Source organism: Haliotis rufescens, unplaced genomic scaffold, assembly GCF_023055435.1.
Source record: "Haliotis rufescens isolate VD_foot unplaced genomic scaffold, xgHalRufe1.0.p SCAF_19, whole genome shotgun sequence".
In the NCBI taxonomy this organism is placed as follows: domain Eukaryota; kingdom Metazoa; phylum Mollusca; class Gastropoda; order Lepetellida; family Haliotidae; genus Haliotis; species Haliotis rufescens.
In genome coordinates this window covers 119,082-142,995 of record NW_025963879.1, presented here as the reverse complement: position 1 = coordinate 142,995, position 23,914 = coordinate 119,082, and the positions used below count along the sequence as shown (strand labels likewise).

Genomic DNA, 23,914 nt, shown 5'->3' with positions numbered 1-23,914 from the left:
ACCATCTTAAGGATTCTGTAAAAGAACGAATCTGTACACGTTAAACGTTTCTAAAAAGACTGTTCAGAAAATAGCATTTTTATATTGGTATGAAAACAAAATGAGAAGCCTTTTCGGCGGTAGATAACAGAATTCGTCTACATTTTAAAACAAAATTAACCTAATTCCGGATTAACTGTAAACACGGTTTTAACATAAATCCGGAAAGCAAATTTACAGGCGGTATTTTCAAGATGTTATGATTGTAAAAAGGTATATTACATATTCTCAGATGAAATCTAATTTCTTACAGGTTCATAGAGTATAATTTACATGGCGTACGCTAACTGGTTCATTGGTCTACTATCTTTAGTCATGGAAGTGTGTCCCTGGAAGAAAGATGTGGCAAGGGTGATTTTGTTGGCTACCAAAGTTTTCTTGGTAATTTCGTAGACTGTTATTGTGTATGACTATGAGTAAGTCAATAAACACATAGACGGCCCAAAGGGTGGCATTTTAACGACACTAAAGTCAGTATTGACTTAGTTGATGCATGTCACATTGAATGAACATTCAAAACCAACAAGTCAAAACTCATTAACACAATATATATATTCAATCTGACTGTTTGATTAAACTCAGTTGGACGGTGTAAGTTTATGTTATGGAATAGAAGTTTCTAAAAATTGGAAATTCTTCAAACAATTAACTGCACAACATTCTTAGTAAACTGTAAGGGGACAACTCGATAAATATATCATTTTCATAATGTTCATGAATACTATGAATATATGGCTGATGGGTGTGAGTTTCATTTGATCTCGACAAAACCATATCTCCTATGAAAGCCAATTTTGATTAATTTCAATAGCAGCTAAAATGTGCACTATTCTGATATTGGACAAAATGTGCACTATTCTGATATTGTCTAGTTATCACGATATGAGACATATGGCGGTCATACTTTTTTGAAGTGATGTTCCAATTTCATATGTGAAACTTTGCATGCTTAAATACCAGTAATCAATATAGATATCTCACACATTGGTAAGTTCTGGAAATATAAAATACAGCAGAAATAATGAATTTAATATGTTTTTTATTTATAAGGAAAATGTCGTCAAAACACACTCCGCGAAACTTGATCCAACAATATGCTGACAATGTGGCGACAGAGAAAAGCACGCATCCAGCACGGAAGAGAAGGCCTGTATCTCAATCACCAACAGTTGGCTCATCTTCCAAACCTGTATCAAAGAGACAGAGAGCTGCCATTGAAGAGGACTTGACACCAAGACACCTTGTATGTTAAAGGGTTTTGAAATTGAACACAAATACTTTATGTAACAATCTTTCATGCACCTCACACCCACTCACACCCTATAATGAATTACCAGTCCATAATGATGTTAGTAATTAATGCATGTCTTTATAAGGTCATGTATATGAAAAGTCGACCCGCGAAGATCCGGGTTAGAATCGGTCTTCAGCAACCCATGCTTGTCGTAAAAGGCAACTATGCTTGTTGTGAGAGGCGACTAACAGGATCGGGTGATGAGGCTTGCTGACGTTGTTGATGCATGTCATCTATCCCAATCCAGACTCGATTATTTACAGACCTCCGTCATATATGGAATATTGCTGAGTGCAACTTTAAACAGCAAACAATTATTGTTCAGAATTCAGTACACATTTTTACAAGAACTATGATAGTGAGGGGCGGTCAGGTAGCCTAGTGGTTAAAGCGTTAGCTAGTCACGCCGAAGACCTGGTTTCGATTCCCGACATGGGTACAATGTGTGAAGCCCATTTCTGGTGTCCTCCGCCGTGATATTGCTGGAATATTGCTAAAAGCGGCGTAAAACCTCACTCACTCACTCACTCACTATGATAGTGAAGCTGAAATGAAACATACATTTGCAGACAGGTTTTCCAACAATATTTCAGATACAAGGTTTTATTGATACACAAGACACTGCCATTCCATCGACACGAAAGAGCAAGAGAGTTGGAGAGTTACCTCCTCCTTCTTCCACCAAGGTTAAAAAGTCACGACGGCGATCCTCTCTCGGGATTCCATCTATGGAGAAAGTTGTTAATCAGTTTACACCCAGAACAATGATCACTGGCTTGTTGGATCAAGGTGGGTGTTGTTGCTTTTCTTTGGAGTGTACTGTGAAATTAGGTTACTCATTGTTTCATATTTTTAAGGAACAATATCTTGACAGCTTCAACTGCACCATTTTGTAAGATGAAAAAATAATAATCAGTATCTGAAATAATTCTTCCTCCTAGAAAGGCAGCTGGACTGGTGACTCATAAATGTAACTAGCCTGTCTTAAAAGTTGCAGGCCTGCTTTTGTAAATACTCTGAGTTGGTAATCGGCTGCAGAAAATTAGATGTCCAGTTCAGCTGAAGCTTCCTGTCTCGTCAATGTTTGTTGTGATCATGATCTCGCTCTTTCTTTTCCTTCTCATTGCCTCTGTTGTCTTTGTCATAAATTGTGAAAACAGTCTAAAACAGGGACCTAGCAAAATCATGCTTAAAAAAATAACAGTGACTGCCATATCAATATTTTGTTAGAGGGAATTCATCGATTGTACAGTGATTTTTACTCAAAAAGCTGTATATGTCAATGATTTGGACCCAAGAAATAATAAGTCCATGGCAAAAAAGTCAAGTCAACAAAAATGGTGGATGAACCGTAACAACGAATCATTGCAAAACCGTTCAGCAGAGATAATACACTAAATATTACACTTGATATACATGTCAAAGATTATACAATTGACATAATCAGCAAAGATAGTACACTAAAGATTACACTTGATAGATTCAGCAAGGATAATACACTTGATATATTCAGCAAGGATATTACACTTTGGTATATTCAGCAAGGATCATACACCTGATATATGCAGCAAAGATAAAACACTTGATATATTCGTCAAAGATGATATACTTGATATATTCGTCAAAGATAATACACTTGCCATAATACACCTGATATATGCAGCAAAGATAAAACATTTTATATATTCGTCAAAGATAATATACTTGCCATATTCGTCAAAGATATTAATATACTTGATATTTTCAGCAAAGATAATATACACATATGTTCGTCAACGATAGTAAATTGATATATTCGTCAAAGATAGTACACTTGATATATTCATCAAAGATAGTACACTTGATATATTCGTCAAAGATAGTACACTTGATATATTCGTCAAAGATAGTACACTTTATATATTCGTCAAAGATAGTACACTTTATATATTCGTCAAAGATAGTACACTTGATATATTCGTCAAAGATAGTACACTTGATATATTCGTCAAAGATGGTACACTTGATTTATTCGTCAAAGATAGTACACTTGATATATTCGTCAAAGATGGTACACTTGATATATTCGTCAAAGATGGTACACTTGATATATTCGTCAAAGATAGTACACTTGATATATTCAGCAATGACACTTTTAATTGTAGGTGTGGAGCAAACACCAGAATTTCGAGCTGCCAAGGGAGATAAATCTGTTGCACGTTCTAGTTTGGGAGATCTTCCCAATAATGAAATCAGCTTCCAACCTGTTGAAGCCAGGTAACTACCAGAGACATCTAAGTTAACTAAGTATACAGTGTTAGACATTAACTCGGATTGGACTAGTCCTTATGTATTATGGAGGACATAGGTTACTATTTGGTAGCACAGTCTTCTAAGGTGTCCCAATTTTACTGTGCAGAGTTGCTTTCTTTAGTCATGCCAGAATCTGATGATGTTGGGTTCAAATGGCATCCTCACTTGTCCAGGCTATGATACCTCCATTTTATTATGATATATTCCCTGGACCCATAGCTTCGTCTTGGAAATAACATCACCATTTCAAAATTTCATATCACAAACTTATATCCAAATTTCTCTCATTCCCTCCAAACGGGGGCTGCTGATTGTGTTTGCTCAATTGCAGTTCATCCATTGCTTATGACAGACTTCATGCCCGATATACCTCCTATGTGCCCGGCCGGTGAAGACCGGGGTAGAATAGGTCTTCAGCAACCCATGCTTGCCGTAAAAGGCGACTATGCTTGTTGTAAGAGGCGACTAAAAGGATCGGATGGTCAGGCTCGCTGACTTGGTTGATGCATGTCATCTATCCCAATTACGTGGATCGATGCTCATGATATTAATCACTGGATTGTCTGGTCCAGACCCGATTATTTACAGACCGCCGTCACATAGCTGTAATATTGCTGAGTGCGGCGTTAAACAACAAACAAACAAACCTATGTACCCTGGGGCAGTTTTCTGACACATGGTTAATGACCTGGAAGGTCAAGGTTGCTTTGAAGGTCATTATTCATGAAATGTCTTGTAAATAGTCTTATTCAGGAAATATTGTTTGTAGGGTTTGGAGACTTATTATTTGTAACACAACCACAGTTTGCAACAAGTCGTGTTCATACATGTGATTCGATCATGTTGAAGGTCAAGGTCAGTCATGAAGTAGACATTCCGAAAACCTTCTGTATGCACAATAACTATTTGTTATTGTAGTTTGTTGAAACATTACATAAGTGATCTTTAAGCAGTTCATAGCTAAGATTGAAGGTCAAGGTCATTAATCAGGAAGTGCTTGTAACTTTGTTATATACTCAACAACAAAAGTTTCTGTGACACCAATATTTTAGTGTATTTTTCAAACAAGTAAAGTTTGGTTTTCAATATTGTAGTACAAACACAACTGCTACAGAAAAACGTGCATTCCATGCAAAAGTTGACTTTCATGCAAGCCCCATGCATTTCACTACCCAAAAATGGGTGTAAAAACATGTGCGTTAACGGGATTCCATATGCATTGTTTAGCATCGTGCTGACAACAACCACTCCGAAAAATAACAAAATTATGCAATTATTCAACATTACGAAATGCCACGCCTGTCTGAAAAAGAGCGTATGCGAGCCATTGGTATGCTTGAAGCAGGATCGAGTCAATGTGATGTTGCAAGACAATTTAACGTCCACAGAAACACCATTAGGTATTTATGGCAACGTTGACAACAGACGAATGCAGTCAGAGACCATCCTCGGAGTGGCAGGCCTTGCGTAACCAATAATCGACAAGACAACTGGATTCGAACAACACACCAGCCAGCAACAGTGACTGCAAGAAACATCCCTGGCCTTTGACGAATATCTTCACAAACCGTACTTCGTCGCCTCAGATGTGCAGGGATTGTTGCCAGAAGACCTGCCAGACGTCCCATTTTGACAGGAAACCATCGTCAAGCACATTTACAGTGGTGCAGAACGCTGGACGGCCATGCAGTGGGGACAAGTTCTATTCACTGACGAGTCTCGTTTTCACCTCAGCCACAGCGATGGACGGTTTGAGTGTACCGACGTCGAGATGAACATTACGTCAATCATTGTGTCATGGAAGAAGATCGGTTCGGGGGCGGCAGCATTATGGTATGGGGTAGGATTACAGCAAGACAGACGACCCGTTTGATAGTGGTAGAGGGAAATCTCAATGGACAGCGCTACCGCGACAACATCATCGGCCCTGTTGTTCTACCGTTTTTGCGTCGTCATGGCCCAGGCATTACCTTTAAACATGACAACGCCCGGCCTCATATTGCTCGACTTGTTCAGGATTCCCTTCAACAAAACAACGTGAAGTCATCCCCTGGCCGGCTCGCTGCCCTGATCTCTCACCAATTGAGCACATGTGGGATGAGATTGATCGGCACCTTCGACGTCAACCATGTGTTCTACAGACACTCCAGGAACTTCAAAGCATGCTCCAATAGATATGGACAGATATCCCACAGGACTCTGTGCGATGCCTGGTCCATTCCATGAGACAAAGATGTGTTGCTTGCATCGCAACCCGAGGTGGACACACACGCTATTGATTTGTAAATTGACATTTTGGCATGTTCATGGTTTTTTTGAAATCACACATTTTCTGAAGTCAGTATGGTAAATTAAACTATTTGAACACTAATAGGAGTCTTTTATCTGTTGCAAACCGAATTGTTTCAGATTTGGTAAAAAACATAACTTTGCATTAAATCTTATTCAATGTCACAGGAACTTTTGTTGTTCAGTATATTAGTAGCTACAGGTAGAGGAATTTCTGTTTCAAAGTTGAACTGCATTGGGCATGTGTTTTCCCAAACGGGATGTGATATTATTAGCCCAGAAGTGCTTATAACCTTATTTATGAAGTGGCTAGAGGCATAAGACTTTCTGTTTCAAAGCTCTACTGAATTGGTCATGTATTTTTAAAGACCAGAAGTGATGCTATTAAACAAAAAATGCAATGTGAGGAACATACTTGGGATATAATGAACAAATAAAAAAAACACCTTGTAGTTCATTATGACCCTGTTTTCTTAATTCCAGTTTCCATGAGAATAAGCTGACCAAGCAAAGTCAGAAGACCCGTGGTGGCAGGCAGAGGCTGCCTATCAACATCGTTCGCCGTAGAAGTGATAAACTCGCCAAACAGCAGAGGACAGGGAAAGAGTTGGAATTCTCAACTGATGAAGAAGAGGAGTATAGTGCAGAGGAACAGGTATATCATGATAAGATCCAACACTAAATCTTGCTGTTTTTATCATTCCAATAAGGATGTCAAGACATTGTTTTTTGGAAGTTTGCCTAATTTCTCCAGAAGGAGGAGTGTGGACTTAAAATTCTTCATGCATGGAAATGGGCGGTCGGGCAGCCTAGTGGTTAAAGCGTTCGCTCGTCATGCCGAGGACCCGGGTTAGATTCCTGACATTGGTACAATGTGTGAAGCCAAATTTCTGGTGTCCCCAGCCGTGATATTGCTGGAATATTGCTAAAAGCGGCGTAAAACCAAACTCACTCACTCACTCACTCACTCACTCACTCACTCACTCACTCACTCACTCACTCACTCACTCACTCACTCACTCACTCACTCACTCACTCACTCACTCATGCATGGATATGACATTTAAGTGTTCTGGCCTCAGTGCTGTAAGTAACAGGATGAATGAGTAATTGTTTGAATCAAGTCCTTTAAATATCCAATATTATGATGTTCATCAATCAAGCAGTCAATGATTACTTTTGTACCCAGAGATAATGCTCAGTTTGGCATAAACTCTCACTCACTCACTCACTTACACATTCATTTTTTTGAAAACTATGTGATTTGTTTCTCGATCCAATGAATGTCCTTTTTGACAGAGTGAGTTATATAATTGCGAGGGTTTATCCAGGATTTAAATTCAGGGCCCATTGTGGGCAAATTGAGATAAAACGATTTTGAAATGTTTTTAAGGTTCATATATTTTTACATTTAAATAGTTCAGAGGTATCTTAGAATTACATTCAGTTCTATAATGTTAATCTCTGTCACATATTCCAGGCAAAAAGACATTAAGTTAGAATGTATGGTAACCTGAATTGGAATATCTATGATTCCAATATGTTGGATTATCCCTGTTTGATCTTGCTTCTTGTTGCATATTTACAGACTGCCGTCATATAGCTGGAATAATGCTAAGTGCGACATTTAACAACAAACAGATAAAACAAAGCATTCAGCATCACCAGTGCTATTCACAGCAACTGCCCAGTGTATAAGCACATTCATTTCTAAATATTGTCACCGCCAAAAGAAACGCGAACCATTGATACATATAGAGAACTATTTACATTAAGAAGAGTTTCCAATGTGTAGCACTTAATGACAAAACTAACAATCAGCAAAGTGTTACCACAGTGTCCTTATTCTTATTGCGATATGCTGCACGTGATTTCCAAACTTTACATGCTAATCCTGCACGAGACAAGTCGTGCATCTAGAGTTATAGGTCTTTGTGATGCGTTCATGAGCGTTGGTTCATGAAACACAATAGTATGGTCATTTGTGGATCGAACCAATCTAATATCTCTTGAATGTGAGTAATTCTTAACATATTAACCAACATGTATGGTATTCGCATTTCTTTTGGCGGTGAGTATAGTATGTGAAGCATTGCTCTTCTTCAATGTTCAGACCGTGGAGATAGGCAGAGATGCTAACAGATCAAGGAGAAAGAGTGCGCACAGTTCATTACAAGATGTTTCCGACACATCGGCCAAGGATGACACATCTGCTGCGGAATCACCAAGAAAGTCACTGTCCCGAAGCAGAGTCACACCATCCAAAAGACTGTCCATGGCTTCTTTGAAGAATGCTTCTCGTGTTACACCCAGTAGGAGTTTGTCCATGTCTCGTGTTTCTGACGCTCACCTCTCTCCAGGTAGGATTCCTAAGTTGAGGACACCTAGGACGACCAGATCACCAAGGACAGGCACTCCGAGAAGCAACAGACGATCAGGCAATGTGTCTCTGTCTCCCCGACCCACAGTCAGTAAAAGCAAAGTCAAAAGTGCAAATGCCACAGAGCGAGCAGGAGGGGACATGATAGCAGATGTAGAGGAGGATATAGACTCTGTGGATGAAGGATCTTTTGTTGCTGAAGACAGAAGCGCATCCAAATCGAAATCACGAATAGACGATGATGTGCAATTGGACTCGGCTGATGCGCCGTATCCAACCGATTCCAAGTTGAGAAGAGATGATTCGTTGGACAGTGCTTCAAGCAAACATGATGAAAGTAGTAGGCCAGCTTCAAGGGCAAGCTTCTCAAGATCAAGGTCAAGAGTTGAAGAGGAGGGTCATTCGTCTCCAAGTCGAGGTGATGCATCTGTTTCCGGATTGGGTTCCAATTCAAAATCTAATTTGAGTGTAAAGGAAAGACCAACTCCCAAGTCTAGGTCAATGTCAAAATCAAAGTTGGCCAAAGGATCAGATAATGAAGATGGAGGTAAGTTATTTCTATATTTATTTTCAGGTTATAATTTATGCCTGAAAGATGAAACGTCTTACTTTCTGATACTCTATTGTTCCTTTCACCACTTGTCAGATCTCTGATGATGGGATTTCTGTCAAGAAACCATACTTAGTCAGCTGGTGAGGATTGGGTGGTTACAGCTAGTGTATGACCTAGATGGTTGTATGCCAGTGGTTATTTGGGTATTTTACCCAGGGGTTTGATTTTATTGGGTATCCACAATTTTTTGAGGGTATTCAAATTTTTTACCCACCTGTTTCTCATGTTTTTTGACATTTGGTTATTTTAACTTAAAACCTGTTTCCCTGTAAAACCCTGTAAATCTTTTAAGACTATGCCTGTCTCCAGGAAGCCATTTTTGTTTGCAAAACCTAGCATTGTAGGAAAGGCGATATTTCTTGAATCACCAATCAGCAACTGATTAAGAAACTACATGTACATTAACTGGGCACAATGTGCTTTTAAGTATCAGTATGTTTGTCGGACAAGCTTTTCCGAATGTAACTGTTGGTATGTGAATTTTGTGATCGGCTGATACACAATAATTTTATCTAACAGTTGTAGTATACATGGTATACGCAATGGTTTTATCTAATAGGTGTTATATGCATACATTTTATTTCAATAACGTATTTATAGTTTTTTCTGCATATTTGATACGCTTGTATTTGATTTGTCTCCATATTTCAGTTTATTTAATGCATATGGTCAAGCTCTGGTACCCCAACATAGGGATTTTTGCTTATTGAATCAACTTGTCATTTGTCTACCAGGACTCAGTTATTTACAGGTCGCCATGATAAAGTTGGTATATTGTTGACACTTGTTCGTTACTTGTGTGATGTTGTGTAGTTTGCCTGTTGGGCTTGTAGCCAGAGTACTGTCTCCTTCTTAGAGAAGTTCAACTGAATTATGTCAGAAACTATACATGCTATGGTTCACACTGTGTCACCAATTGATCTGTCCTTCATTGGTAGCACAGTGACCTTGGAAGTGTCTGCTTGCAGTGCAGAGTTGCTTCCCTTTACCTTGCCAGGATCAGCAGGTCATGGGTTTGAATTCCATAGTTGCCTGATGATAATCCTTTGTTTATCAGAAGCATTCCGGGATTATCTGGGATGTTTATTTTGGGAGTCCAAGTGACTCAAAGACATTAATTGTTGGGGGTCCCAAGCTACAAAATGGGGGTCCATAATAAATACAATGCTCTATCTTACGTGACGTCAGTTGGTTAAACATAGATATGAAGTACCCCAAGTGAAACAAACCTGGCAGCTCTAGAAAGAAAATCATGAAGCATTCATGTTCTGTTGATTTTACCTTACCTGATGCTACATAGTACTTTAGCTTCCCTACCTTTACAAACAGACAGTACTTGAACAGAGAGATAGTTGAACAAACAATAGCACGGGCCCCGATACCCAGGAGTAATCTACCTTTGCCCGTACTCCCTCGTATTCTTCTGTCTGCCTACTCGACAGACGTTCTTACACTACAGTGAACTGAGATTTACTTCCGATACTTCTAAGTCGATTCCTCACGGGTGTATGGTGGTTTTCGATGAGTATGTCCTTTCTCTGACATATATTCCGCTTCTATGCAGTATATTTCTACTTTCTGCTGTGTTTTTGTTTTCGCAAAAACTGGTTACCAAGAACTTGAGCACTTTTTCACACCAAGGTCACTAATTTGTATATCGAAAAGCCAATCTTGTGGCTTGCATTGAACACTCTATTCGTGTTTTTGCTATAGTTTTCAGGAACTAATAGTAGTTCTCTCATTTATTTTCTTGTAAATGACTTTTTGTTCACATATTTCCTATTATATAGGTGGAGTATGATTGTTGCCTGGTTTGCACTCTCCAGACTGAGGCGGTGTTTGGGTGCATGGTTCCACAAGCTGAGACATTGTTACCGTTTTTGCAGTATTTGACTGGTAATATCAACCAAGTCAGGGAACGACCCCCATCGACCTTTTCATCACTGCAGTCCTCTATGTAGTTTTGACACTAGATGTCTTGTATATTCTACCTTATCTATAAAGGATTTTGCCAGGAACCAAATGGGCAAGGTTGCCAGCGGCAAGGATCATTTCATCGCCTGTGCTTCTTCTGAGACGTCCTCCCACCAGTCTACTGGATTCCATCACTGATCGAGATAGCCTGGATGGTCGCCCTGTCATCTGTCAGTAGAGCCATCACCAGCAGTCGCCTGATGGTCACCAGTGCAGAGACACCTGCACCACACCTCCTCCACCACTTGCACCCTGGCGTCAGGAACCTCAGACCCGCCTTGCTCATCCAGAGCGCCAGAGACGACCTCGCCACTAGTCATGAGCCACCGTAATTGCTGCCACTCTGATGATGAACCGGGGTTGCTGATCATCTGCTCTGCGCTTCGCCAAGGCGTCTTCCCACAGTGACTTCAGTGATGTTTCTCCTGCCACGCAACCCATTGGTCGCCGACATCTTGTACTCCTTAGGTGACGCTTTTGCTATTCTTTTTCTGTTGGACTATCCCATCGCAGACGCCTCTCCAGCTGATGATGACATTGTGTGTTTGCTGGTTGTGACTTCCAAGCCATTGTCATCTATCCCAATGTCAGACTCTCATATCTTCTGCATGGTCTCTACTCTCTGCCAGTCTCTCCACCCATTATCAGTGGCCGCATTCGCCTACTTGGCTATCCAGGATTTCATGGACATGAATCCTTCGTACGCCAATCAGCAGCACCAGTTACTTAACCTCGCCATCTATATCCAGTCACTCAAATCACCATGATGCCAAAAATTGGGAGGCAATTATGCAGCAGTTTCCACTCCTCAACAATATGGAGTATCTGTTTTCGTCAGCACTCTTCCAGGACAGGAATCCTACTTCGGCAAGAGACCAAGCTTTGCCGGACATGGTTCTTCATTTTGCTCATGGCGCCAATCCCCCGGGAAGATACGGAACCCCAAGCGGGAAGAGTGCTCCCATTTGAAATTCTTGGCGCCGGTGGTTACTGTAAATCTGGAAAGTTATACATCATGAAATTATTGCCAGTGTCTAGCTCTAACCTTAACTGTGTCTGGAAATTTTGCGATGCCCTCATGATGTGATTACTGAAGATCAAAGCTATACTTTTGCACATGCTACTTTTTATAAGTAGGAAGCTGTGTGATGAAAACTCAGTGTCAGTCAGTGATTTAACTATAGATGTATATGTTGTAGTTGACAACGAAGGTTGGAGGGGCATGTTTATCTAACAGGAGTTTTATACGGCTGGTGTACATCTAGACTACGCAGTGGTATGTAAGCAATTTGACCAGATGTGACAGATTGGTGAACATTCATGATTAGGCTATTGACACTTGAGTGACAATGTGTAATTAAGGAAACAGGATGAGAAGGATTCTATATTTAATTATACACTAGCTGGCTGACAATGTGTGGAAGTGACTAAAAGAAATATGCCTCCTTCTGCTTTTTGTTCCTTGTTTGTCTGCAAAAATATCTGCATCATGATACTATTGTGAGTGTTTTTGCACTCCTTTCCAGATTTACAGTTTTCAACGCATAACCCAGTTTCTTACACCGGAGAGTGATTTGTTTAGATGCCTTCATAGCTACTACATCCTCATCCATTGTGTTCCACAGGCCCTGTCTCTTCAGAGGGGCTCGACCTTCTCCTCCATCATCTGGGCTGGATAATCAACTAAGAGGAATCCAATCACCTTTCTACCATATCATCTTCACTGGTGGCCTTTTTTCATGACTGTGTCACTGTAGAAGTGACCCGCAACAAGAGATTCCAGTTGGCATCCTTCGTGATTATCATCAAGCTGGCTCACTACCCATATGAGATTCGAGCCCTGTCGTCAGCGATGGCCTTTCATGCCAACATCTCTGCCCAGACCATCATAGAAGGATGCTTCTGGTTGTCACAAATGTCTTCACCAGCCATTACCTCCACCAGATCTCTGTAGAAAACATCGAGGGCACACACAGCTTTTGGCCCCTGGTCCTGGCCCTGCAGCTGTCCAACCCCTGATGTCTACAATCGTGCCCTGACAGAGGAACAGTGACGCCTACTGAACCGTGCAGGCGGCCTCTAACAAGGTCAGGAAACACCTTGTTATCCCCCGCCGGGCCAGAATGGCCGAAGGGGGATTATGTCGTGGCGCAGTCCGTCCGTCCATCCCACAGAGAGTACTTGTGAAATCAACTCCTCCTACAGTTTCCAGAGAATATCCCTGAAACTCTACACACAAGATGTCAACATGTTGATGATACTCATATCGGAGTCCCTTTTCGTTTCGACTAATCTTGACAGAGGTACTGCCCCTATTTTACGGAGTTTCATTTGCCTTATTGTGAGAGAGGGTACTAAGCTTGTGAAATCAACTCCTACAGTTTCCAGAGAATATCCCTGACACTCTACACACAAGATGTTGACATGTTGATGATACTCATATTGCAGTCCCTTTTCATTTCGACTAATTTTGACAGAGTTACTGCCCCTGTTTTACGGAGCTTCATTTGCCTAATTGTGAGAGAGGGTACTAAGCTTGTGAAATCAACTCCTCCTACAGTTTCCAAAGAATATCCCTGACACTCTACACACAAGATGTTGACATGTTGATGATACGCATATCGCAGTCCCGTTTCATTTTGACTAATTTTGACAGAGTTACTGCCCCTATTTTACGGAGCTTCATTTGCCTTATTGTGAGAGAGGGTACTAAGCTTGTGAAATCAACTCCTACAGTTTCCAGAGAATATCCCTGAAACTCTACACACAAGATGTCGACATGTTGATTATATGCATATCGCAGTCCCGTTTCATTTCGGATAATTTTGACAGAGTTACTGCCCTTGTTTTACGGAGCTTCATTTGACTCGTTAAATGCGGGGGATGTTGTGCTCTCAGAGCACTCTTGTGTTAGTTGTCTTTGAACATTCTGGGATGCTGAGAACTATTCCGTCAGAACCCCTTAAGGTACAGGTATGGTCATCTCCCTCTCATGAGCTGGATGTGAAACGCCTTGCTCGAGCCCACTGTCAAGCAAGGATCTATCTTCGTTAGCTCTTGCCCTGACCAGAGAGAACTCATCCCCAGTTTCTGACATGAATGGTGATGCTGCTGCATAGCTGTTAACTGATGGGAACCTTGCCTGACACTTTTGCTGTTCTTCCTCAGCATAACTTATCATGTAAGCCGGACTTCCATGTCAGTCAAATAAGGCAGTGTGTAGTGTCAGGTTAGGTAAAACATGAGCATTTCGGGATAAATGCAATGTTTTTATACATACATGACACTAGACCTGTAGTCCTACCCGGACTTTTTCGCCTCCACCGCCTGTCCAAACTGTGCCTGCCGCCATACACTGAAGAATATGAGGGAGTACAGGGGGAAGTGGATTGCTTGTGGGTATCGGGGCACAGGCTATAATGTGTCAACTGTCTCTCTGTTCCATTACTGTCTGTTTTATAAAGGTAGGAAAGCTAATGCACTGTGTAGTGTATAAAACCCTGGCATTTATCCCGAAATACTTACTTTTTGTATGATTGCGTACAGAAATTAATTTTAAGTGTTAACTAATTATCAAATATGCAGCAATTATTCCCTTACATGCATACAAATTTTCTGCATCCAAGAGGGTGTACTCTGTATTGTTTTACATCTGTTTCAATTTGTATGCATACTGGATGCAGGATGTCACTTCCAGTGTATGCCTGTGCATACACATGCTCCCGAGTTTCACCAAAGTGATAAACATATGTGACCATCGTTTGGGCCTGTACTCCTACCAGCGGTAGAAACTAAGTTTCAGTCCACTAGTCCTTATAATGATAGCATATAGCAGAACCTTTAAAAATGTCAAAATTCTACTAGTCCTTAGGATACCTTTACTATTGGGCAGTTTGGCAAGGACTATAGGACTAGTGCCAATTTCTAACCCTGCCTACGTTTTGCTAACATGATGTCCTATAACTGAAACAATGTTTTAAACAGTGTTGACCCTAGCCAACTCACGTACAACTGCTTACACTTAAGATACAGAGAATGATGACCAGTCGTCACACATGGCAGAGGACACTGGCTATGCTCCGTATGCCCCGACCCAAGACGAGCCTCGTAGTGGCCGGTCCTCTCCCAGATACACAACAGGACTTGTGGACAATGTCTACGACTTTCATGATGATAGTCCATCCAAGAGGATCATTGGAAAATTAGTGCAGACTTTGCAACAGTCTGCATCAGCAGGTAAGCAGCGTTAGAAATTAAAAGGAGTCGTGGGGTCTTTGACGTTTGCACCTACAGTATTCAAATGGGGAACCCCCAATATCTTTATCTTTTAGTGTGCCTATGACAAGGAACCCTTGACTTTCATTCTTAATTTCAGACATAGGATAAACCAGAGATATAAATATATGTTGAAAGTTCATTGTTTTCTAAACGTTAATATCCTTATAATGTATTGGCAAACACATCTGTTTTTTCTGACGAGAGTTTGAAACTTAAGGTAGCCAATTGAATGAATGTGACCTCCAAATATGCTTTCCTACCTTAAACCTTTCAGAAAGATTATGTTATATTGTCTTATGTGTAGTCAGTTTCTGCTATGCACACTTTTTGTCATCAAGAGTAAGTTTGTTCTATTAATTTGAACTACACGTCTATTTTATGGCATATTTAAGTTTTGATATCTGAAGAAATCTTGCAGAAACATTGATTTTTAATTTTACAAATACTATTTTTATTTTCATAGACTACAAAACTGCCATTCATGATCTATTTGCTGATAAGAAATGTAGGTAACATGTCACCTTGCCTGTCTGCACCTGTCAGGTGACCGTGGTCAAGCCGGGGAGGAGGATATCTCTGACCAGGAGGAAGAGTCTCGCCAGGCACGGGACCACCATGCAGGGACTTACCACAACGTGGAGGAGGTACTGTCGTACAGCCCTTCAGCTGGCCCCCATTTCACACCTAATTGTGTGTTTGATGACTGACTTATCATGGAATCTCCTAGAACTGTATTCATTTCATACATACCTCTTGATAAACATTGCCTTGCAACTGAAGAAATCTAGACTTGCCAAAGCATTGTAGATATTTTGTCTCCATGTTTGTTTGTTGGTTTGTCATCTCATGATCACTGGATTGTCTGGTCCAGACTTGTTTATTTAGAATCGCCTTCATATAGCTGGAATATTGCTGAGTGCAGTGTTAAACAAAACAAACAAACACTATGACTCACAACCTTTTCTCGATGCTTATAGGGAGGAATATTGGATAATGTCAGTTATTTTTTTACTATGTTGTTTTATGATTTTGATTCTATTTGTAGTCTGATGATGAATATGATGATGATGACTTTCATGGTGAGCCGGAGGAGAGCATTATCCCTGCAGCAGATGGGTAGGTCATAGGACACAAACCTGATATGCTGTGGGTTTAGATCTGATGACCTTTGGAGATGTGGGGTCACTCAGAGGTCAAATTAGAAATTACAGGTTGATCCTGAAGAATATTCGATTTTCCTTCATGAGAGAACAAACCATTCTTCATTCAGTGAACATAAACTATACTCTTTCCCTGTTATCTATCTGAAATGTGTCAAAGGTCAAGGTCGGTATTTAGTGCCGGGTAGACATATGTTTGTTATTAAGTTATCTGGAGGCATTGTATGTTCTAATTTTCAATCTTACTGCAGTATGCATGTCAGCATTTCCTTTCTCCAGTATCTATCAGATATAGATCAGTAAAAGATGGCTTGGAGCGGTACATTCAAGGATTGTCAGTGCCTTTGTTCAGTAGAAATATGGTATACCTTTTGACACTTGACCCTTCAGTATACTCTCAGCTGTTAGTATTTATTATGAAAGTAAAATAAACATGCTGGGATTTCTCTTAAAAAAATAAACATCATTCATAAAGGTATATAATATGGCCATTGGTCACTTTGCTTCCATTGGGGTAGTTTATCTGAGGTCAAACACTATGCCGACATCAGACTCGGCTACCAGTGGACACGATTGTTGAGCATGGCTACTGTCAGTGTTTATTTTGGCACTATTTGAGAAGGACATGCCATCCTGATTGCTGTATTTCATGTGTATCCTTTGTATTTAGATCAGACTTGAAGAGACAAAAGTCAGGTTAGCTAGCTTTTACCAAATGTGGTTGTGATACTTCTTAAAGGAAGAATGTGTTTTTAACATTAAATGTCCAAAGTCATATATCATGAGTTTGTGGTCATTAAGAAAACATGTCAAAGGGCCTGTTCCCATTTTTCCTTTTCCTTTTTTGATCAGTGTTATAAATGTTGGAGTTTTTTCCCCGGCAGAGAAACTCATGAATACTACACCCCACTGCGAACTCCCCACTTGAAGAAGAAACAGAGCTCAAGGAAGCCATTGCCTGTAGTCACTTCAACACCTAAACCTGGGTCTGTGCAGCAAGGTGAACAAGCGAAGTAAGGCCACACATAGATTAAAATTAGTGAAGTTCTTGGGCTATATTACCGTATTCGACGTAATAAGAGCCCGCTCTAACAAGCGCCCATATTTGCTAATATTTTAGCCCGGGAACAATCCCAATTAGCACCCCTTCCGATTGATCAATGTAAACAAGATTGTATGATATGCACTCCTGTGTTATATGCACCCTTAATTATGGTCAATTAAATTATGGAAAAATATATCTGTCGTATATATAAACATTTCAGCATAAACCACGAAATTTACGATCTTTCACCAGAATAATATTCTAATAAGAGCCCCTATTTCTAATTTTGAGATTACCCTGGGTGCTTATTATGCTGAATACGGTATGTTGTTGAATTAGTTTTATTGATTCCAAAACGAATTCCTTTTGCATCTAACAGGACTCTCAGTTCTCTGTATTTGGTTCTTTATTCTTATTTGTTGAACGCAGTAGAACACAATACCTTTTTTACCCTGCATGTTTGTTATTTGTTTGTTGTTTAACGTCGCACTCAGCAGTATTTCAGCTATATGACTGCAATCAGTAAATAATCAAGTCTGGAACAGATAATTCAGATTGTCATCACGAACATCGATCTTCACAATTGGGATACGATGACATGCATCAATCGAGTCAGAGTCTGACCACCCAAAATAGCATGTCGTCCTGTTTCGCTATGATGACACAGATTGTACATTATAAGTTGTTAACCGATCTCGAGGGGCATATGGTGTCATGTACCCTGTTTGTGAGCCTATGTACCCTGAGCCGTCTTTCTGACATTCATTCATGCAGGATATATACTCTGCAAAATAAGAAATGCAATAGTAGTAAAATCATAAATATCTTACAAAGTGTTGCTGACATCCATACAAAATTAATACCAAAAAGAAATTGGTCATTTCTGTATGAATTGGGATTGATTTGTGTCAAAAGAATGAGGTACTGCAGAAATTTGGTGAAAAGATGGAAAAATCGCAAAAACATGTGAGAGCCAAGCGCTGAAACACGAAAAACAGGAGAATCATCTTCAGCTGGAACCAGATTTTTTCCACATAGCACAAAGCACCATTACAAGACTGTGGAACCGTTATAAGACACATGAGACAACACGTGACTTTCCCAGATCAGGTTGACTATGTATCACTACTAGAGCAGAGGACAGATTCATACGGCTACGCCACTTACGTGAAAGATCCACCACGGCCACCTCTACAACTGTGGCAATACCATGATTGCATAGAATATCAGCCCTGACAGTAAGGAAATGCTGAACCAGTTCAGGTGTCATTTGGACAGACCTGGGTCGTCGGCTGCGACGTCAATGGTGTCAAGGTCACAGAGGTCACACGGAGACAAGTTTGGTTTAGTGATGAGTCACGTTTTATGCTTTGTCGTGTTGATGGTAGACATCGTGTTTACAGGCATCACAGGGAATATGATTTGGTGGTGGTGGTGGTGTGATGATGTGGGCAGTCATCTCCTACACTGGTAGAACAGACTTGGTGCAAGTCCTGGGGAATTTAACGGCACAACGTTACGCGGATGAGATTCTTTGGCCACACATCCTTCCCATTATGCAACAAGCAAATGTCATTTTCCAGCAAGACAACACCCGACCTCACACGGCAAGACTGACAACAGCCTTTTTCAGAAATCACAACATCCAGGTCTCCAGGATTTAAATTCAATCGAACATTTATGGGATGCACTGGATCAACTACTGCAAGCACGTCAGCAACAACCACAGCACCTCTGACAGGCAGATTGTGTGAACATTTGGGATCTCATTGCTTCCATGGGATGACAATGCCATTTAGTTTTGGACTCTAATGGTGGCCATACAAGATATTGAGAACAGATGGCCTTCACCTTGAAAATCTACTTTTCAATGTGTGTCATATGGACTCTGGGTCAATGACAATGATTACCAGCTGTTTGTTATTTATATGATATTAAAAATATACTTCTAAAATCACTTTTTCGTTTCTTTCCTTGTAGAGTATGTGTCCTCAGTTTCACTGAATCGGCAAAACTTGTAGCAGAAGATGCAAAAAAACTGAGTTACTTCCCTTTACCCAATGCATTCGGATAAACATCAGTTCATTTCAACTCAATACTTATTCGAGATATGCAAGTTACCTACAAGGTGTTCCGATTGATTTCTCAGCAGGTTGCATGAGCTGGCTACTTGAGCGAGCTACTTAAGCAGGCTACATGGAAAATAACTGCCCGCTCCTTAACCAATCAGAAGCTAGTATTTTAATGTAGCATGATGTCCTGTAGTAACATGTTGACACTGGTTGTACATAGCATTATGACAAGCATGGGTTGCTGAAGACCTTCTCTAACCCGCACCTTTATGGGGCACCCTGTATGTAATACCACTGTTACAGTAGTTAAAATGACCCAACAATTCAAGCCCAAAACCTTTCTTGTAGGCAGAAGGGCAGAAAGAAGCCTGCCCAGCAGAAGAAACTGAGCAGTAGCTACATGCCAACTAGTGTGGTTAAAGGACTCTTTTCTCACTTTTGTCCAGCCAAAGTCTCCAAAGATGCCATTGCTGAAGTGGAAAAGGCGTAAGTCGTATTACGTTCACCTTATTAATATCGACATAGGAAATCAAAATCGTACCTGTCATATTAAATGTTTGGTAAATCAGTGTATTTATGATTGAAATACATTTTATTGGGGGAGTGTTTGCCACAATGTGATTGGTTGAACAAATGTTGGGGATTTGAAACCGTGTTTCAAATGAAATTTCCAGTGTATACTCAATAACATGTGTAATTCAGGAAAAAGTAAAATTTCTTAGGGGTGAAATGATGAATGAATCGTAAGTTTTCATTTGATGATACGATACACTATACATTTTTTGTGTCGATCCAAGACAATACACTTTCTAAAATAAATTATGTTGCCATTGCAAGAATGCCGGTAGTGTTTCATTGTTACAAATGTTTGTTTGTGCCAGAATCTAATTTGTGTAAGAAGGACATTGATGTGAGGGCTAAATAGTGAGTTATGTCTTTAGCTTATCTTGGTCTCGATATGAGATGTTTGTGGCATTAGAGGATTCCCAATCTGATGACATAATCCCAGTTATTGGGAGATTTTCACTCTGTACTTGTGTTTTTCATCTGAGGGGTAGATGTCTAAGACCTGCGTCACTTAAGCTTTCCTTCAACATGGTGCTTGCATATTGTGATATCAATAATTGAAATGCTAACACTCAACACCCTCATTATAATCCTTGAAGTCTGTTGTCAATTCATAGTAGATTTTGTGAGTTTGTGGTGTTTTTTGCAATCGCTAAATTTTGTCGTGTACAATAGGTAGATAGACATTATGATTACCATGATCGCATGTAATAAAAAGTCAAATGTTGAAAAAATTGATTATTCAACAGATCTGCTCAGTTTTGGGAAAATGCAGCCAAAGACTTGGAGTCCTATGCTCTTCATGCACACCGCAAGACTATTGAAGAAGCTGATGTAGAACTGCTGATGAAGAGGTAGTTTCAGTTTGTTAATTTTTCAATATCATTATCAGTGTATTAGTTTGATAACTAAGTTCATTCTTGAGACCATCTTGAAATTATAAGGGTGCACAACCTTGCAATAAGATATCAAATTATTTCCTATCCTGATACACGTTGGAAGACAAATTCCCTCCTCCCTACCTCGCCTGGAATACCTCACTGTGCTTCTGATAGAGGGTAATTGCATGTGTAGTTTCACCAAAGTGGTAAACGTCTAAGACCTGCATAACTTCAGGCTTTCCTCCCATGTCAAGCTGGCACTCCATGATACAACTAGAATACTATACAAAAGTGGGGTTACTCCCAATTACTACCATAAATTTGGAAAATACTTGCTAACACCAAAGAGTTCACATTTTATTTTATCCTGGTAGAATGGAGATAAAACGCTAATTTTCACATTTTAAACCTCACGTTGCACTTTCGGGTCCAAATTCAATTTAGCAGGGTTAAATCTACAGGTAACCTAGCTTTACATTGAAAACACAGTGTGTTTATCTCCAAACTCATTCACTCACTGTAAGTCTGTGAAGCCGATTTCATTATTCGTTTTCCTTTTTCCTCATTTGTTGAATGTAATAGTACCATATCTAGGATGCTCATTTTATAAAAGTACAGCTGAAACAGGAGATATTGAATTTTTTTAGTTCATTAATTTAAAATGCCAAGTTAAAACAATATTTCTTTTTTGTGTGTAGAAAATGGTAAATTGGTCAAGAGTTTGATCAATCTCATTAAAATCAGATCTCAGTTCTCGCTACAGCTAAACAAAGATCTGAGGACATCCCATTACGGGTCCATCAGACCAACCTTGCGCGAACATTGACCAACCAATGGAATGACCAATCAGAAGGCCGCTTTCTCATGCTTTACGGCACTAATTTCAAATTGGCAACCACGGTTCGAAACATATTTTGGCAAATTCTTGATTACAAATTTGAAACCTGAACAAAAGAACATTCTGGAATGGCTAACAGATGGTCTAGATTGTATGGATTCAGTCGTTAAACTCGTAACTATCGTTCAGGGTTAGAGTTTTCGAGGTTGCATGATTAGAAATCACATTCCGCCTGTCACTTTCATAATCTGGTAAGCGATGCTCTGATTGGTCGGATGAAAGGTTGTTCTGACGTGACCCCTAATGGGATGTCCTCAGATCTTTGTTTGAGGTCTGATTTTAATGAGATTGGAGTTTGATCTGTTGGTAAATACTGGGCCTACCTTTAGAATACAGTACCACAAACTTTTCAAACACGTGACAATACCCTATGACATAATTTGTAGTATTCTTTTTCCAGTCACACCGGCGAAACAATGCCCTGTGACGTCAGGGGTCATCGAGTGTGCATAAGCTCCTCCCAGTGATCTATCATCTCTACACAAAATGTCATTGAATACGCCAAGCGCTGTGGAGAGTTTTGAATATTTGTTTACTGAATATAGCCTGCGGTGGCGCATTTTATAGCAAGCGCTAGTTTACGAAATCACTTTTATTTTTTATATATTTATTTCGTTTTTCCCGTAATTCAAGTGGCTAAAAGGGTTATAAATGGGAACTAATATACATATATTTTTTTTTCGGTGCATTAATTTCCATTATTATGCACAAGAATGCAGTTTATTAGGGATATTATATTGGCGCTGAACACATCCTTAGCCCTTGGATCCCCTTTACGATCAATCATCCCTTTACGATCAATCATCCCTTTATGATCAATAGAGTTAGGTACCCGTTTAGTGGCTATTAGATTACCCGAACTCTGTCCTTAGCCCTTGGATCCCCTTTACGATTAATCATCCCTTCACGATCATTAGGGTTCGGTAAATCTACCCGTTTAGTTTCTATTATAGATTCTATAGCGGCTCCCAATATTCTTCACACAAAAACATCGAGTAAAAAGAATTAAATGGTTTTGTGTCGAATACTTTGGCTACTGGAAACTGTCCTGGAACATTCACACAAGCCACTTTCACCGGCTACATTTTTTCAGTACTGATTCAAAAGCGAACTCACCGTTGTGTCGTCACTAGCCATGCACATGCCTCCCTTGTTCCTTAATATTATCCACATCATCGTTACAGTGTTCCCTACCACCCTTTTCTGTCACAAAATCCACCCAACGAATTATTAAATAACACGTCATTCATGAGTACTCGCGAGTTCGACGTCTGACGTCTGACGCCTCGAGCCGTTTTCAGTTCGCGCCATATCAGATCATTCCTCGCCACTCGGTATCTTGTAGATTACGGAATGGGATGAGTGTGCCAAATGGCATCGGGATCATTCGTAAGTGTCGATAGTCTAAAGTCACGAGACACCATGCCTACCCGTAACCTTCATAAGGGTCCGTCACCTATTCGACCTTTTTCGTTCAGTTCCGTAACGTCGTAGGCATGACTAGGTAAATTTTCACTTTGTTTCACAGTGTGGACGTAGCTCAGTCTGTTAGCTGTCTGGCTAACAATCTGAAGGTCGCGTCAGACGGATTCTCACAAAAACTGGTTGCTTGTCTTTGAGACATGTGACCTACGGCAGAGACCGTCCTCACGAGAGGTTGTGGTACTGTATCCTAAAGGTGCTCCAAATACTGCTAGTCATGAGATAGGTTGACGTTCTTCAATGAACTTTTATCGTCACTGTGCTATGATATGACTCAATCACATCCTCCCTTACTAAAGAGTTAGGTATTTTCACAATTTCCATATCACCCTGCACAGTGATGAAGTCTTATTATTTATATTAAAACCTGTATTTGTGTCCATATGTGAAGCTTTGTAATATAGTAATATCAACGAGCCTCTGTTATTTTTTGCAGGCAGAAGTTTGTCACCCCAAAGGAGTCCCTGTATTGTCTGGTGGAAAAATATCTTCCTTTGGAGCTGAGACAGGAGATAATCCCCATATCTCGATCAGGCAATAAGCTGGAGCTGAAATAAGTTACCACGAGGACATCTTCCTTTGAAGAAGACTTGCAAAATAAACATGTGAAGTTGTGCGCTAAACTGCTTTCACTTTACTGTATCCGGCAC

General features: G+C 40.1%; 1 protein-coding gene across 2 annotated transcripts; it reads left to right on the top strand.

The window, feature by feature from the left end:
* The first annotated feature begins 14 nt into the window (after positions 1-14).
* LOC124142578 (nucleolar protein dao-5-like) lies at positions 15-23,887 on the top strand. Of its 2 annotated transcripts, none has more exons than XM_046511143.2 (13): positions 15-252; positions 1,090-1,282; positions 1,927-2,122; positions 3,478-3,589; positions 6,398-6,569; positions 8,028-8,841; positions 14,908-15,117; positions 15,703-15,803; positions 16,205-16,275; positions 17,204-17,332; positions 19,785-19,922; positions 20,753-20,857; positions 23,701-23,887. In XM_046511143.2, the coding sequence occupies exons 1-13, from the start codon at positions 239-241 to the stop codon at positions 23,819-23,821; spliced, it is 2,376 nt and encodes a 791-aa protein (XP_046367099.2). In that variant the 5' UTR covers positions 15-238; the 3' UTR covers positions 23,822-23,887. The 2 variants fall into 2 exon arrangements, with proteins under 2 accessions (XP_046367099.2, XP_046367101.2); XM_046511145.2 differs by lacking the exon at positions 15-252 and adding an exon at positions 309-420.
* The last annotated feature ends 27 nt before the right edge of the window (positions 23,888-23,914 follow it).